A 17,560-nucleotide genomic window follows, 5' to 3' on the forward strand; every position below is an offset into this window, starting at 1 on the left:
GCGGTACTTCCCGTCACTCAAGTATATTTTTTTTTACTCCTCCCAAGTCTAAAATCACAAGAGGAATATAGCAAAAACCTAACAGGAATTCCTGTCGTAGGACAAAAAAAACTTTGTTGTGACAACAGAAGTCCTGTTGTGGCGACAAAATTATCAGTTGTTACGACACACGTTTCTGTCGTAACGACAGTCAATTTTCTCAACGACCAACATTCCTGCAGTCACAACAGAACTGCCATTTACGCTACTCTTCGCAGTGGGCAATAACATTCAAACCATGTGCAACTACTGATGGAACATCAGGATCACGACAAGACAGGAATTCGGCACGACGGAGCATCAAAATGAGGACAGGGTTACGACACGCGACAAACATCAGAATCCTGACACGCCAGTACGACACGCGAAAATACGACAAAACTACCGAAATTTTTCTTGTCATTTTATCGTCAGAGCGAAAGAGGGTATCCTCTTTCGCTGTATATACAGATTGCGGATTATGTTTTTTGAACGTATCAGTGACTGCTCAGAGAATGGAACTGTATAGCTTCAATATGCGGTTGTGAAGGGTGCTTGGACACTAAAAAGGACATCGATTTATGCCTGTGTACTTACGAGTTCGACAGGGCTGTAAGGAGAAGTGTGACGATTGATTTCACTACATTATGGGTTTCCCTGCACAGCAGGCGTTTAGGGAAACGGATAAATGGTAATGGCGGCACTACTTTCGCTCTCAACCTGTGTCCTTATGACCCGCTAGAACCCCAGCTTCTTTCACCGTAAACACAAGGCTGTCTTCGTATGATCAGAGTCCTTCAAAGTATCGTCTGGTGTAATCAATCTGTCCCAAGACCGAAACGGTGCTTCCATCAAGATAGCTCTACCAGAAGCAAGACATACATAATCCGGTTTATGACCAGTCGTTTTTTTTTTTTATTGTTGTTGTTGTTGTTTAAGGCGAAGGACGTTTGTTCATATTGCTCTATACCGGACTCGGTAAATGCAACTTATCCGGCGACGGTCGTCGCTGCGTTACGCATTGCAAGGTCAAAGCCCTGCGCCGCGTTTGGAATTCCGTCACGATCACTTCAGCGTTATCAGTTCTCTGCGGGCGACAATTAATTGACGCCCTGGGCCCGTAACAGCGTTTTTCTCCCAGTGACCTCCTATTGAACACCGTACATGAATTGACGGGGTATCCATTGCAACAAAGCGCAGTGCTATCGTGTCTTCGCTGATTAATCATCACCCGGCAGTGTCGGTTCATTTTTGCGCGTGCATTGGCACACGCTCGTCTCCGCGCACGGACAGCGACCTTTTCCGTAGTTTTTTCGCGAGGAATGAAAGGGCGGGAGCTGATCAGCGTCACCGGCGCGTCTCTTGGACTGCTTGCAGGAGGGGAGACCCTGGACGGCCGGTGCGGGTAGCAGCAGCCGTGTGGCGACGGCAGAGCCATGCCGTTCCCATCGGCGGCCTCCACCTTCAGCCTCGGCTCGTCGTCCTCCTCGGGCGCGGGCGGGGCCGGCGGCGCGGCGGGTCCGGGCCCCAGCCTGTACGAGTTCCTGCTCGAGGCCGAGCTGTCGTCGTACTACGACGCGCTGCGCAACGACCTGAAGGTCTCCTCGGTGGGCCAGCTCAAGTACGTCGAGGAGGACGACCTCTCGCACCTCGGCATGAGCCGGCCCGAGCAGAGGCGCCTGCGCAAGTACTTCCACAAGTACTTCCCGCAGACATACCTGCGAAAGATCAAACAGGTGAGTGGCTGCTGCTGGGCGTGCTCATTTTTTTTTTAATTGCGACAGTGTGCCTTATGGCATAAAAAAACTACATCACAGGTATATTTGAACTCTCGTTTCGCGGAGAAATGCGAAAAGTCTTGCCAGGGTGGAGGCCTGTGCCTCGACGGTAGTTTCAGCTGTGTCCGCATATGCGCGCCGCTTGGCAAGCAGTACGTCGGCAAGCGTATCCGCGCTTACGGAAGCAAGATTTCACTTCCCCTGTGGATGCAAGCCCCCCACATACTGTTTCACTTTGAACGCTGATTTTATTCTTCGAAACAGCTGCTATGAGAACCCCGCTGTTCGTCCTATACCCTAAAATGATGGAATCGCGGGTGATTGCGCGCTAACTTAGGCCTGTGCGCGAGCCCAAGGAGTGCCAGAATTTTTGTTAAAAAAAAAAACGCGTTTTTTTAACTGAAAAACGTTCTCTTGGCTCAATTGTACGCATTCTATTCGAAAATAAGGGCGGTTTTGTACCTTTTAGGTCGGTTTAGGGGCGGAGCGCGGCATATAAACACGTTTAATCAACGCTGTGCATCGTACCCGCGGGAGTGCATGGCTTGTGCTTATCTGGGGACGGAATAGCACCTCTCAGTACGGCTTCAGCTGACGCGAGACCACATTTGTTTTAGTTCCTGTGCGCCACGCCAGGCACGCGACCTTGAAGCGCGCGCGGCTTTGCTGCCTGTCCATGGGCGCACATTTCCCAACTGGAGCGGCGGCGCACGTGCTTCGCAGTCACGCGCTTGGCACGCGGCCAGAGCTCGTCGCGGCTACACATGTGGCTGCTGATTCGGTTTCCCACAAATCGCATTCCTCCGACTGCGGTGGCGAGCGTTTAGTCGCGTTTGCCGACGGGTTTGTTGGACTCGGGTGTCGCGCTTTGCGGCAGTCTTTAAGGAGTAATCAAGCTTTTGTTTTAAGACGATAGTCTTTCTTGGGCTACTTTACGCAGAAATTTTGGTGTCCGTGTCTCAGTCGGTCTGTCAGTCTGTCCCGCGATTCAGCCGCTCGGCCAAAGTGAAACAAATCCACAACTATTCCTAAGCATCGAGATCTGGTGGCAGTGTTCATACTTGTCAGCATTGTTGAACAAAAACAAAACGTTACGGAGACCTGAGGCACAATATGAATACATAAGTGATATTTGCAGCGTACAGTTATTAGAAAAATACAAGGATGTGCGATTTTTGCTGTAGCGCGTGAAATAGTACACCCAGTGTAAAAAAAAAAAAAAAATGACGCCGTCGCCCGCGCCACTATAGCTCCGGTGGCATTCCAAGTTGTTCAACAGTAGTGAAAGATGCCAGTAGATGGCGCGTGGACCGCGCATTTCATGGACTTAGCATGCAGAAGGACCTAAAAGTGCAGAAGAACGCGGTAAACTTGAATTGATTTGCGAGGCAGGTCCACCAGACGACTATCGACTTGATACATTTGCAACGAACTGAACAGATGCGCGGCCATTTTTTTTTTTTTTTTCCCTTCTAGTCAGGGAGTGGTGTCGCCAGCTAGTCCGCTTCGTTGTGTCTTGGATACGAACACCCGGATAAATGTAGAGTGAGCAGATTTAAAATGTTTGGAGGGGGAGGACGAACTGTACACGCATGTCCGTATTCACAAAAAGCACGAACTAGCACTTGCAAAGTGTGAGATCGCGCTTCGTGGACGTCGAATGAAGGCGTGCGTGGTGCGGTGCCTTCGGAATAAGCTAACTATTCTGAGCCATGCATTTGATTGATTCAAAATCGCCCAATTTGTTCGTTCCTGTTTGTTTTCGTGTTCGCGATCCGTTTAAGACCTGTTCCCTGAAAGATGGAAGGAAACTCAACACACGGCGCACAAACTTCAGTTTTTGTTCAGAATGACTCGTCTTCTGGTCGCGTTTACGAACGTACGATGATTGCATTTCACTCCTATTCGCACTTCCCAGCGAATATAGGTGGCGCGACGGCGTATCCAAAATGGAGGACGGGACGATGATCAGACGTCGCGTAAGCGCGCGCGTCTGGAGAGAAAAGCCGATCCGGGCCAATTAGTGTCTCTTCAGACCATCTTTTTCCTTGCCGATGAGACATGGAGGTGCTTTGTCGAAGGCGAATCAGTTTATAACGCCAGTCACATAGTATTTTGCGGCATCAGGGAGGCCACAGATGACATGCTGAGCGTCGAGGGATTGTGCCTGCAACCGAATTGCGTCACCAGCCAACCGCACTGCGTGAACGTTTGTTGGAACTATAGGTTCTATAAAGGATGCTACACTTCCATCCATGCTCGTAAAATTGTTCAAGCACACTTCACGAATATCGATTTGGCGCCAAGCAGAGCTCGTTAGACGCAACCGAGCACAGCGTTTTGTTATTGCCACTTGCGCAATTGTGTCGGGTTAAGTGCGAATAATGCGAGTAAATTAAATTTTGTGAGCTGTCTTTACAAGGAAAGATCCAACGGCGTTTATACAGGTTACAGGTAATAATAAAAATACCCAAACTAAATATCAAACGCTGACGCCTCTACGGCAGGGCCTGTTACATCAGCTGTGCTGTGCTTTCAGCGCGCTGTCGGAAACAACGATGGCGCAGTAACAAGTTTATTTATTTATTGCAAATACCTACATCGCCCATTCCGCTGGGGGGTTTGAGAAAGAAAAAAAGCAGCAAGTTCAAAACAGTAATCACACATAATGCTAAAAAGAGAACGAAGCACAAACAACCCAACAAAGCACAAAATGCAACTTGAATGCAGCATTTATTAAAAGAAACAAGCACGTTAATAAAAGAACAATGACGTTCTCCTGTTGGTTCTTGGCTTCACTTTCTTCTCCTGCGTGCGCATAGGAATGTTATGTGGCAGCACGGCGCCTTTCTTCAAGCGCGGTTTCAGTGGGTGCAGACCATCTATTAATAAACGACACACTCAACGTGCACGAAAAACACATCATCAATAACGAGAGAGCGAACTAAACTTAAGAATATTGCTCCAGAAGAAGTCAGCTCTCGTGAAGTGACTACTGCAAACCCCATTGTGTTGCTGACACCTTTTCCAATGCGGAGCATAATTATCCAAACCTTTCGGGCTTTTTTATCTCTAGGAAAGGTATGACCGCTGGCTTTTCCCGGCACTGAGCGATTACACAGCGATTACTGCGGTACACAGCACAGTCGATTGCTTTTTGGTTTTGCGTTCTCAATCCCCGCGTTTCCGAACGCTCCGGCTGCCTTCGCCCGCGGTACGCCGATCATCTACAAACAGCTTCGGAAAAAAGGCGCGCGGCGGCGCCACGTTGCTGAAAAGTGTGAATAGCGAAACGTACGCCACTATTCTAAAAATGGGCAAATAAATTTACGGTATTGAGGTTTGCGCTTTACTAGATGCGTTTTGTTTTCCGGTATTATTGCAAATGTGAGTTCCCGGGTAGACGCACAAAGCGCAAGTGATGCCGCATTTTTTTTTTCTCTTCCCTCTGTGCATCACTCTACAGTAACATCTATGTGCTTCCCTATAACGCTACTTCTGGCGTATCACACCTTCAGCCGTTTCCTGCTGTTGTGTTTATGCTGAACACTGTTCATGTTAGACCCGCCGCGGTGGCTCAGTGGCTAAGGCATTGCGCTGCTGAGCACAAGGTCGCGGGCTCGATTCCCGGCCGCGGCTGCCACTTTTCTGATGGAGGCGAAAAGCAAAAACGCCCGCGTGTGCGAGATTAGGTGGTCAAAATTAATCCGGAGCCCTCCACTACGGCGCGCCTCATCGTCTGAAAACGGTGCGCCTCATCCCGTTAAACCCTACAATCAATCAACTGTTCATGTATAAGGCACCGTCTTGCCGTTTGTTCAGTAAGTCCACTAAGTTATGTTCGCTCACATGCCTATCGTTCCGCGGAAACGTGCAGGAAGTCCGAGTAGAAACTAGTGCCGTTATCGCGTTTACGTTTACGGTGCATGCAGGGGTCGATTGCGCATGCGCAACCGATAGCGGGCACGTGCCGGCGTGGTTACTTCATGTGTCATAAAAGGGCCATCAGCTCCCCCAAAGATAACAATATAGGTCATGGAGGAACGCTTTCCTCTACGATATACATGTACCAGATCCTGTTCCAACGCCCCCTTAGGCCTCGTAGTCTAACGCAGACATTTATTTGCAACCTCTCCGCTCTCTCGTCCTACAGGACAAGGTCGCAAGCGCATGAGGACTCCCCCCCACCCCCCCGCCCTCCTTTTCTTCCCATTTTTTATCACATAACGTGACTCACACCTCCATCAAAGCAAAAAAGAAAGGACGATCGCGCCATGATCAGAAGTCTACGGACCATGAAAGCGCGGCGATTTGAGAGCGTTTCTTCATCGCGTGGCCACCCGGCAGCTTGTGTGCGTTTTATTTTGATAATTTGGGAGGTCAGCAACAACGCATCCGCTCACAGCAGTTCTAAAAGTCGATCGATAAAGATACCCCCCCCCCCCCCCTCTACCGTACATCTCCAGTTTTGTTCATGATCATCATCATAAACGTTGTCGTCGTCCTCGTCATCAACAGTGTCTCTATAGGGCATGCACGAAGGAAAGTTTCTTTCTTCATGCTTTAGGGCACGCGAATGGAAGAGTCCTCTAGAAAATAGAGCAGGGTTAGAGTTTGATAAGAAGGACGGATGAATACCCGAAAGCCCGTTAGTGTATTCATCCGTCGCTTCAGGGTATTCATCCATGATCCGTCCTTACCATCGAACTGTAGCCCAGCTTTCTTGCCGAGGAAGCTCTTCCGTTCCCCGACCTTTATCTGCCGCTTACTGGTCGAACACCGGCTTGATAAAAAGAACGTCGCAGAGTGATGTACGGTACTATGAACGCTAGTAGTCAGAATGCGCTCTTCCCTTCGTCGCTGTCATGGAGGAAAGAAAAGGTTGTCGCTGTCGTAACAGCAGCTATCGGAGATCGTGACCGACTGGCGTGTCGTTCGGGGGGAGAAGGCAGCACTCAGGCCTTCTCCGGCCTTTACAGGCCGTTCTGGCTGGTCTCGCTTCTCATCAAGCCCGCGACAAAACAGTACGCGCGCGTGCAGCTCGCGGCGATCCGCCGAATTTGGAGCGAGGCTGCTTCGCGCGCATTTAGACGCCAGGGGCACGTCGTCGCCCGTGTGCGCGTGCATCTCTCTGCCGTCGCCGTGGCCGTCGGCGAAAAGAAGGTCCGCGCTTTGTGTTAGGCGTTCCCTCGGTTATTATTTTTCAGTTCCCCGCCGAGGGGCGTGTCGCAATAATACCACGAGGAGACGATCCCCCGTCATCTGAGAGATAGCTGTGCGCATGGGCGTCGCGCCCTGTCTCAGGGCCGCATTCCCGCTGCATGTCCTCCTCCTTTTGCTTTCTTCCTTGGCCAAAATATTTTAATGAAGGCTGTCGCTGCTTCTGTCGCGATCGTGCACGTGTTTGTCCTCTTCGTTTGCTCGACTACACCCGCTCGCTCATTTTGCACCAGCTGTTCCGACTCGAATCCTCGACTATGTCTCCCCGACGGAGTTGAGGCCGTGACGGGCTCGAAGGTTGTAGCGGTTCTGCCGAACAGCCGCGGCAGTTGTTAGCGTCTGCTGTCGTAATGTCCAATCAACGCTAGGGCGCGTTGATAGTTGGGGCGCGCGCCAAGCGCGAGCTTATTACTTAGGCCACATGCCACGCCACGGCCCCCTCGCATAATTCATGTACACATTCGTCAATTCGGACGCGTTCTTCCGGCTGCGCGCTGTTCCGCCGCTCGTGTTGTCGCAGCGTGGTGCTCGGCGTTAGCGGCCCGTGCGGAATGGTTCTCTAGGGGCCTATTTATAGAGGAGCTGCCGTAGGACGGCCACGAACCCTTACTTATTCACACGCGGGCGTTTATGGGGGAATAACATACGGAGCTGGCGCGGGCGCTTGCGTTGAGATCGTTAAACGGGGTCACGGGACGCGCGCGAGAATGGTGCGGGGTTGTTCGGTCGTCTTTATCGGTTCAACGGGTTTTCTCGCACCCACGAGGCGGGGGCGTCAGTTAGTTTCCCGACGCGCGCGTGGCGCTTATTTTGACTGAGTGAAGTGTTTTGCCACGGTCGCCGTGTCGATCGATCAGAAGGCGTCGTAAGGAAAAGCTGCTTGTGCGTTCTTTGGGTACGCGCACAGTCGTGTTGAAGATTCGGAGGGCAGTTTGATGGGAAGTGAGGTGGACTGAGCCACGTGGCCCAGAACAACAGAACAGTGTGAGACGCTGGAACAGCGCGCGCTGCGCTCACCGAGCTGTAATCTATGGACGGGCTAGTGGATTGAGACTCGGCCTTTGACTTGGCGTCGTTTCTGGACATCTGGGATGGTCTAGCGCCCCCGCAGCCACAACTTGTAGTGAAAGCTGGCTGCGCGTCTGAGGCTTGGCGCCGTTCTCCCGCTACCGCGGCAAGGATGTGCGTCGAACTCTAGAGGCTTCTGGGTGCCACTCGTTTCAGAAGATGTCCCGACGCTCCCGGTGATTCTATAGATGGGCGGGGCGTAGCGTAGAGGCGCGAGTGGGAAGCTTTGCGAAAGGCTAAGAATCCTCTGGGGGATCTTCCATGGATATCCCACTTGTGAAATTTTAAAGGTGGTATCCATGAATTCGGGGCGCTTTTCTAAACGCTCGTAGTTGCTGATGACGGCTGCGAGGCTGGTCCCCATACCGACCCAGCCCACCCGTCCGGCCCGCCTACCCCTCGCGGACACACATCCAGTTCGTCTGTCTTGAAGCCGCCACAGAGCCTCACTCACTCCCCAAACCCCTTTTCTCGGCCTCCTCCTCGAAAGCGGCCTTCCCGACGACAAGGAAGACTTTGCGCCGAGCTCAAGAGGCGTCCCGGGTCTCCTACATATGCACTTCTGCATATGTTAGACTAGGGTATGTCTCGCGACAAGGGGCATAATTAGTTCATCATCATCATCATCAGCAGCAGCCTGTTTGCGTCCATTGCAGGACAAGTGCATCCCACGACACCCCGGCCGTTCCCGTCGTGCGATGCCTTCGACTCCGTTATTTGCCTATGATTTTCCGATTTCATCCCTTCATTTAGTGTTGTCGGTCTTCAGTGTCTAGTCTTGTCCCTCGATGGCCACCCCATTACCCTGTGGTCCGCCGATTGTCATTTCTCCGCCCAACGTGCCCCGCCCTATAGTCAACTTGTTCCTTCTAATTTGATCGAGGTATACGACGTTTTCCAATCTATTTAGTTTTAAAATTAGTATGAACGTTACATAATAGACACGCGTAAGCGTGTTATTGTCGGTCTCGACGGAGATGCGAGGACGACGCTTGACGTTACCGGTAGTGCACACACACACACACACACACACACACACACACACACACACACACACACACACACACACACACACACACACACACACACACACACACACACACACACACACACACACAAAAAAAAACTGACGAAAAGCGGGTATTCTTGCTCCGTGCGCGTGAAAGCGGTGATGACGCCGAACCGCAGGCGGGGTTTCAGAATAAGTGCATCAAAGGGGTGGCATGCATTACAGCGCAACTAAGTTTTAGAAAAAAAAGGTATTCGTCACAGGGGACAATGAGCAGGTAACCTCACGATTGCGCGAGTTCATCGATGCATGTTCGAATCGTGTTTCATGACCTAAACTCCGTTGTTTCGACGTTGCACGCACCTCGTACCGTGTCCTTGCATGACGAATGCGTTTCTAGCACCAAGGCCTGCTCGGGTGCTATGGTATACAGAGATACCAAGACGGGAAAGTTTTGTATGTCTCTCTTCGCACATAGGTGTGCGTGTCCTAATTGCGTCGGCTACGTTGTTTTTGCTGCATGCGAGGAGGCTGCCCGAGGGGGTTCTGGCAGATAGGAGAGGCGCGTTCGTGGCGTCCTTCCATTAACGTCGTCGTCCCCCGTGTCTCGGGTGCCGCCGAGCGCGCTTCGCAGATGTGCACGCAAGCCGTGCCGGAGATATGAAGAGGATACATACGTGCGGCATCCGTGCAAGCGGAGAAAAAAAAAAACGCAATTTAGGCCTAGCGAGCAGATAAAGGCGGGAAATAGCGGCGGGGGAAGTAATCGGAGGCGGCGGCGTGTTCTGTCGCTGGTTTCGGTAGCGCGCGCACGCGTGCTCATTACACGGATCGGCGAATACGGCTGCGCCGCTGCCGCCGCCGCCGCCGCGCTCGGCTGGATTGCGCCGCCATGCGTTGCGCCGCGTTTTCTCCGGGAACGGGGGAGATGTTGCGGACAAGCAGATGGGGAAGGAAGAGAGGGGGGAGAAACTCGCGAATTGATGCCGATGATACGCCCCGGTGCGGAGAGCGTGACGTATTTAACGTGTCATCTGCCTGTAACGTTTCAGCAATTTGCATGTGTTTGGCCACACTTGTGACTCGTATTTTTCTTACATGTGTACTTTTACGTCTTGTGCGAGGTCGGGGCGGCACACGCTATTGTTGGAAAGCCTATAAGGCTTTCGGAAGTTACACAACGCCTTTGTGTGCTGTGTCGGTAATTTCAACACCCACCATACATTTTTCAACGCAATGTTTTGGTGACGATGGAGACAAGACATCTTTGGTTCATTCAAAACATTGCCACGCCTCACTAAGATAGGTTCATGGGGTTGAAGTAGGCATTACAAGGGATCAAAATGCATGGGAAGGAATTTGATTTCAGTGTCTGTAACAGGGTACATTCACTGTGAAAATATTCAGCTTTAAGGTTAAAAACGTGGTTAGAACCATTATTTCATCATTTTCACTTTGTTTGCGACTATTCTGCAGCAAAAGGCGATTTGTTCAACGTGCAGCTGTAATGTTTGGCGGATTACGTTGCTGATTCTTATTTCTTTGTTGCTACATTTACATTTATGCGCACTGCTGATGTTTCGTTCCAGAGGAAGCCTGTGCTGTGAGGAATGCCTTGTGCATGAAATCGTGGTTATTTCCGCTAGCATTTACCACTGCTTTCTTTTTTCTTTGTTTTCTCATTGAAATAGTTTGACCGTTTATCTGCTTGTTCTGCTGCAAATGTCGTTGAAAGACGATAGCCGTCTGCCACCCCTGCAACATGACGCGCTCTCAAGCTTTTCCCTTCCCATCTGGCCCCTGCCATTGTTCATGCAATGGGGATTTTCTCAATTCAACTTTCCCATGCTTGAACTGCTCGCATGCCACCTAGTGAAAGAGTGTGCAAACTGCGTCCATTTTTTTTTAACACATCGTTTTTGTTTATCGACCAGATTTAAGGGAAATCCCCAAGGTTGAGTAAGTTTCGACATCCACCTCAGTGCAGTCGTATGGCTACAGAGGAAAGCTATACAGCTTCCTCAGAAACTTCGCAGTTGAAGAAAAATTCATCCTGGTCCGGGATTCGAACCCGGGACCACCGCTTAACCGGGGCAGTCGCTCTACCAACTCAGCTAACCAGGAGGCTAGTCGTTTGTAGCGTGAGAACGAATTGATCAACAACTCGAAGTTAAAGACAGGTGTTAATCAACCAGATTTAGGGGAAATCCCCAAGGCGGAGTAAGTTTCTGCAAAAGGAGGTTTGACATCCACCTCAATGCAGCCATACAGCTACAAAGCCGCAGCCATACAGCTACGGCTTGTTTTTGTTTCAGCTGGTGTCGTAAAAATCAATAACGTGTATTCTTATTAAAAGAGCATTGCTTCTGCCGTTATGTACTAACACGTTGCCTTAAACATGCCTGAGGTTCCCTTAGCACTGCATAAAGTAAACATGTATGACCCATTCCAGTTGCTTTAGTAGTTTGAAACATTCTTGCCTATGTATAGTATATCGTGTCTAAGTATTCTTTCACTGGTCTTTTTGGGCATGTGGCTGAGAAACTGATGTCATTAAAAGAAAATGAAGGAAGCTCACATTAATGCGCAAGTCTTAGAGGTAGTGAAGCTGTATGCAACCTTCACGACCATCTTGACGGTTTAAGTCTACAAATGCAGCCAATTTGCGTTGTGGTACGCACACATTGAGTGCTCGGAATTTCCTTGGTTTTTTTAGCTTCCCGACGGTCGCCGCAAGAGACACGCTCATGTGTGGCGCTCTCATGCGCTCGGCATTTTCTTGGTATTTTTAACTGCGGACCGGAAAAATAAGTTTGCTAAGCAGCTTCACTGTCAAAAAGACCATAGTCGTTAAAAAAAAGGAACGCTAGCACCAGTGAGGTGCTTGAAGAATGAAGTCTGTGCCAGGTACCTTGAAAGCACGCACCTGACGGGCTCTCTCTCCCCGGGCCCCCTGGTGGCCGCAGATGATCTTGCCCAAGGCCAAGGAGGATGTGGACCAGTCCTCGGTGCTGCTGCTGGACACGAGCTCGGACAAGGGCGGCGGCGGGGGTGGGGCGGCGGCCTCGCAGGTGCGGGTGCCCAGCAAGCACATCATCCCGGCCGACAGCATCGTCATCAACAAGGAGCTGGGCGTCGGCGAGTTTGGCGTCGTTCAGCAGGGCGTCTGGAACAACGAGGACGGCGACCGGGTGAGACCCCATTGTTGGAGTACGCTGGACGCACGCTTTATCGCGGTGGCCTTCCCTTTCCAGATCCAGGTGGCCATCAAGTGCCTGAGCAAGGACCAGATGCAGAACAACCCGATGGAGTTCCTCAAGGAGGCCGTCATCATGCACACCATCGAGCACGAGCACATTGTGCGGCTGTACGGGGTGGTGCTGGACACGGTGTCGCTGATGCTGGTCACCGAGCTGGCGCCCCTGCGCTCGCTGCTCGAGTGCCTCAAGGAGAGTGCGCTGCGGCCCAGCTTCCCCGTGATGGCGCTGTGCGACTTCGCCATGCAGGTCTGCGACGGCATGCAGTACCTCGAGAGCAAGCGCCTCATCCACAGGGACCTGGCCGCCCGCAACATCCTTGTCTTTGCCAAGAACAAGGTCCTTTTCCCCTCCATACTGCACAATCCTGCTATATTGATGATGCGGAATGGAAATCTGTGTTCTAGAGTTTGCGTGTCAAGCGGAAAAATTAATTAGTTGATGCTTAAAGCTGGAAACTTGCCACTTTCTTGCAAACTTCGGCCTTCTCTCACAGATCTTGGCATTGCATTGCACTCTTGAGAGCTTTTTTGGGGTCTAGTAAGGCATCTCGTTTGCAGGGTCTGGGAGCAGAGGCTTTCTGTGGAGAACACTTGAAACAGTGTTTCTAGTTGCTGTAGCTGCAAAACAAGCAGCTAGCTTTTTGTTCCTCTTTGGTCGTACTGAATATGATTCGATGAAGTTCACCAGAATGTAAGTAGACCACCTGTTTTTTTCACTTCAGGTGAAGATCAGTGACTTTGGCCTCTCTCGAGCTCTAGGTGTTGGAAAAGACTACTACCAGACAAACTTCAATGTGAATCTCAAACTTCCCATTGCATGGTAAGCTGCGCCTCTTTCCCTCTCTTGATGCCAGAGGTAGCCGTATGGCATTCAGATGTCATTTGATTTCTCAACGTGGAGCCGGGTTCATAGGCCTTGGCTTGGACTTTGTGGCGAGACGTTGATTGCAGCACATTTTACTCAACAGGTGTGCTCCCGAGTGCATCAACTTCCTTCGATTCACGTCAGCATCCGACGTCTGGGCGTACGGTGTTACTCTATGGGAAATGTTCAGCTATGGTTTTCAACCGTGGGCTGCATTAACCGGGCAACAGGCAAGGCGACTTCATTTCGGTATACTTTTGATCGGAGATTGCAAATCGACATAAGTGGACATCCTTTTTTTTTTTTCCCTAATGCAAGTTCTTTGTCTGGGTGAGCTGTTCTGTTGTGGACTCTGATTGGCAACCACCTTTCCCTGCAAATAGATACTGGAAGCCATAGACGAGCCCAATCTCCAGCGGTTAGAGCAGCCGGACTGCTGCCCCAAGGACTACTACACACTCATGCTCAAGTGCTGGCAGCATGACCCCAACAAGAGGCCCAAGTTCTCCGAAATACTGCAGATGCTGCCTGACGTGAGTGGGATCATGGGGCACATTTGTACACTTTTAGGACACAACTTCTTTCACACATGTCTGTGTTCCTAAAAATACACTTATTTCTGGTTCATGCATTAACAGTTACCCACCCCCCCCCTTTTTTTTTTTTTGCTCGTTTAGTGTTCTCCATGACAGTTTATCCCTGTAATGATGAAATCGTTGGTAGCGGCAGAAAGTCTGAAAGAGGCAGAAGGTTATCGGGAGAATACAAGAGCAAATAAGTTTACAGTCTTCGAACACGGAAATGATTCGATGTGAAGAAAATTTTGTTCTTGTATGTATGTAGTTCAGATGTTCAGATTTTGTTCAGATGTATTTTATTGCATTTTGATGGCAAATGCATGGTCATATAATATGTGCTTGCATGTATCAATTTTGAGCTAGAATTATTAGCATGTTTACTTTTATCACACGTAGTAAGTGTTTTTAATAAACACCTTAATGTGTGTTGTGAGATGGGTTCCTTTAAAAAAACAAAAATGTATTCTGAGCTTTTTAACATGGGTGATCTCGAATGAGCGGTGCGTGTGGCTGTTCTTACACTACTGCTGCTGTGTATTTGTTCTGCAGTGCAAGCCAGAGCAGGTACAAGCAATCACGGATTGTCCAGACACGTCCATGGGAGGCTCGGTGAAACTGAAGAAGGATTCTTTGCTCTACCGCACCGGTGACGTCATTACAGTGCTGGACAAGAGGTACGGGAAAAATTTTTGTACGTTCATCTTCTCGTCTTGGCTTAAATGAAATACTGCAGTGCCCTACATAAATGCTAATAGAGTGTGCCAGTTATAAGGTTCGTGCGAGCCCAGTTTGAAAAAAAAAAACTTCGCCTTTTTCAATATTAAGTTTGTAAAATCAACCATCCATGGATGTTTCGAGGCTGTCCTGTGTGCTTCTATTGTTAGTGCTCAAACCTGCAAATATTCCTGACTACCCTGGTTGGGACTTTAGTGCAAAGGCAGTTTTGAACAGTTTTGGACAGAACAAAGGATAATAAATACTAGAGGTAAATCTGACATTGTAGTTGTCTGCCATTGTAGGAGTAGACTGGAGCAAAAAAGCATTTAGTCTGTTCCAAGCAATTGACAGTCCATTTTTTTTTTCTGTTTAATTTTTCACAAGTGGCTCACCAGCCATATGCCATTCCCTATCTGCTGCTGGGGTGCATGGCGATTATTTACTTCGGATTTGATGAGCTGCTGTTCAAGGCCTCTCGGTACAACCAGGGCATTGTAACTAGTTCTGGGATTACTACATCAGCAGCAGATGAAATAGACTATGCAGAAGCAACAACAATACGTGCAGCAATTTCTTGTTCTTTTGTGTGTTGTACGAGAATTGAAAAAGTTCCTGACAGTCACTTCACTTTTCATCAATTACACTGTTATATTGATAGTATGAAGTTCATTAACCTTTTGATAATGGAGCTACGATTTTTGCAGCCGCAAGCATTTTTTGAGCTTATTCAAGGCAGGTCAAGCAGAAATGAACACTTCCTGGTATTGCCATGCAAGTCAAAGTGTGGCTTTCTAGACAAAACTGCCATATTACCCCTGGTATTTATCAGCATGAAATTTCATGGAATAGAACTTTGAATAAACAAACCTCATACTTTTTATAACTTAAATAAAATTGCAGGCAATTTATGTTATAGCGTCTGTACTACAAATTTGAATTCCGAAGTGTCTCAAAGCAGTGAAGCTGCTTTTTTTTTTTTTTTACTAGAAGTGAATGAAGGGCCATGACACAGACTAGAAGGCGAAATCCTTAAAAGGGCCATGCAGCCAAAACACAAGTAACAGAACCTATGATGTCATATGCGCCCAGCTGTGCGATTGGCTGAGGCCGGCAAAAGGAAACGCACAATAGGCAGGGCTTATAAGCTTGCCGAACGAGCTGTTCACGCTTAAGGGGGGGACATGGCTCTTAAAACAATTTTTTCTAATTTTTATGTAAACTCTGAGAAACTTGTGAGTCTTGGTGCTTTTTTTCCACTGATATAAAATATGCCATATTTTTTTGAGTAAGTCATTTAGTTACCAAGATAATTAGATATAATTATTTATTTTTGGAGGAACAATAGACAAAACACTATTAGTCATGAAACAGTAATCTTTATATTTTCCAACACTATGAACCCTGGTGAGTGCAATATGAGAACCGGTTTTTTGGTGCATCGCTTGGTACTAATTTTACACCTCATTAAACTTTGGTGGTTGAAATGGGCATTCAAAATGGTTCCTTGCCACCGGTGCCACCAAGGTTTAATGAGCTGTAAAATTAGTACCAAGTGGTGCATCAAAAAAATGATTCTCATATTGCACTCGTTAGGGTTCATAGTGTTAAAAAATAGAAAGATTACAGTTTTATGTCTAACACTGTTTTGTCTATTGTTCCTCCAAACATGACCAATTGCCTCCAATTATCTCGGGAGCTAATTGACCCACTGAAAAAATAGTGGCATTTTGAAATCAGTGGGAAAAAAGCAGCAAGACTGGCAAGTTTCACAGAGTTTACCTAAAAATTAAAACAAGCTGTTTTAAGAGCACTGTCCCCCCTTAAATATAATGCAAATTCATTGTACAGCAGTAAGAATGGTGCAGTAAACAAGGAAAGTTATGAAAATACACGTAAGCATAGAAGTACCAATGCACACTGCTGTTGGTACTGGACACACTATGCTTGTTTTAGCTGCACAGCAGTCCGCCACTTTGGAGTTGTCTCACACGCCACTAACCGATTGGCATAAGCAATGTTGTCTTACGTGACCCTGTTTGACGAGCATACCCCATGGTTCACAAAACGATTACTTTCTACAGTAACAATAGCAAGCCAAGTGCAAATACGGTCAAAAACAAAGCAACGGTGGGCAACAGTCCATGGATGAGTATGGTAGCGCCATCTGGGAGGACTGACTGCAAGCAAGGTTGCAGAGCCGAATGACACAGTTGAAGTTCGTTTGAATACGCACGCTTTTGACTTCATTGCTGATGTCATGAAAACCCACTATTTGGCGGGGGAATCAAAATTTTAACCAAATTGATTGATTTCTCAGTGAATACATTTGCTGCCGGACAAACGCTGGGGGCACAATAAAACATGAAATCTTTCAAATAAAACAAACGTATTTTGTCTGCATGGCCCCTTTAAGTGCCCCATTCTGCGAAAAAGCGTTGTTGTCCAGTAAAGAAAATGGCCGCCGGAATAAAGAGTAAATAAGGAACACATGTGATCTGGCGGGATTTGAACCCGGGTCTCCTCAGTAGCAGCCTGATGCTCTACAAACTGTGCTATCCCAGCGTGTTGCAAGTGGTAGAAGAAAAGTTGTTGCCATTGTTGTTGCTCCTTTCTTCATACCAAATGCCCACTTGGGGGATTGGTTCAGAGTTGGCATTTTCAAGGGGCTAATGTGCCTGCTTCACAAAATTGCCGGAGCTGTGAATCCGAAACGCATAAGTTGAAGAGTGTGTGCTGAGTGACACCTGAACATGATGGCACATGAGCAGAATAGGCGCACACAATTCGCGTAGACACTGATTCTAGGGAAGTTGCAGCATGTGCCAGTTTGCTTGCTGACATAAACCACTCCGTCAGACGAAGAAATTGAAGCGGAAAAACAGATGCAAACACACTGTAGAAGAAAGGAAGCCGGACGGAGTATGTACTTTGTGCCAAAGGACAAAGAAACGAAAGCAAATAGCGACACAAATACAATGTAGGAGTGAACAGGTATCGCCAGGCTTTTTTTGCCTTCAAAGCCCGTTAGCAGACTTAAGTGCCCTGAGG

General features: G+C 48.6%; 1 protein-coding gene across 1 annotated transcript in view; it reads left to right on the forward strand.

Annotated features, from left to right (window-relative positions):
- The window catches only part of Ack-like (activated Cdc42 kinase-like), a 53,314-nt gene that overhangs the window by 19,779 nt on the left and 15,975 nt on the right, over window positions 1-17,560 (forward strand). The window contains exons 2-8 of the mRNA XM_077676422.1: window positions 1,396-1,754; window positions 12,060-12,284; window positions 12,348-12,689; window positions 13,075-13,172; window positions 13,321-13,447; window positions 13,601-13,750; window positions 14,345-14,469. Coding sequence (XP_077532548.1) covers window positions 1,455-1,754; window positions 12,060-12,284; window positions 12,348-12,689; window positions 13,075-13,172; window positions 13,321-13,447; window positions 13,601-13,750; window positions 14,345-14,469 — 1,367 coding nt within the window. The 5' untranslated portion in view covers window positions 1,396-1,454. The remainder of the gene's footprint in view (window positions 1-1,395; window positions 1,755-12,059; window positions 12,285-12,347; window positions 12,690-13,074; window positions 13,173-13,320; window positions 13,448-13,600; window positions 13,751-14,344; window positions 14,470-17,560) is intronic.

Source organism: Haemaphysalis longicornis, unplaced genomic scaffold (assembly GCF_048455015.1).
Source record: "Haemaphysalis longicornis isolate Haplotype H1 unplaced genomic scaffold, Haemaphysalis longicornis Haplotype H1 scaffold_7, whole genome shotgun sequence".
Lineage (NCBI taxonomy): Eukaryota > Metazoa > Arthropoda > Arachnida > Ixodida > Ixodidae > Haemaphysalis > Haemaphysalis longicornis.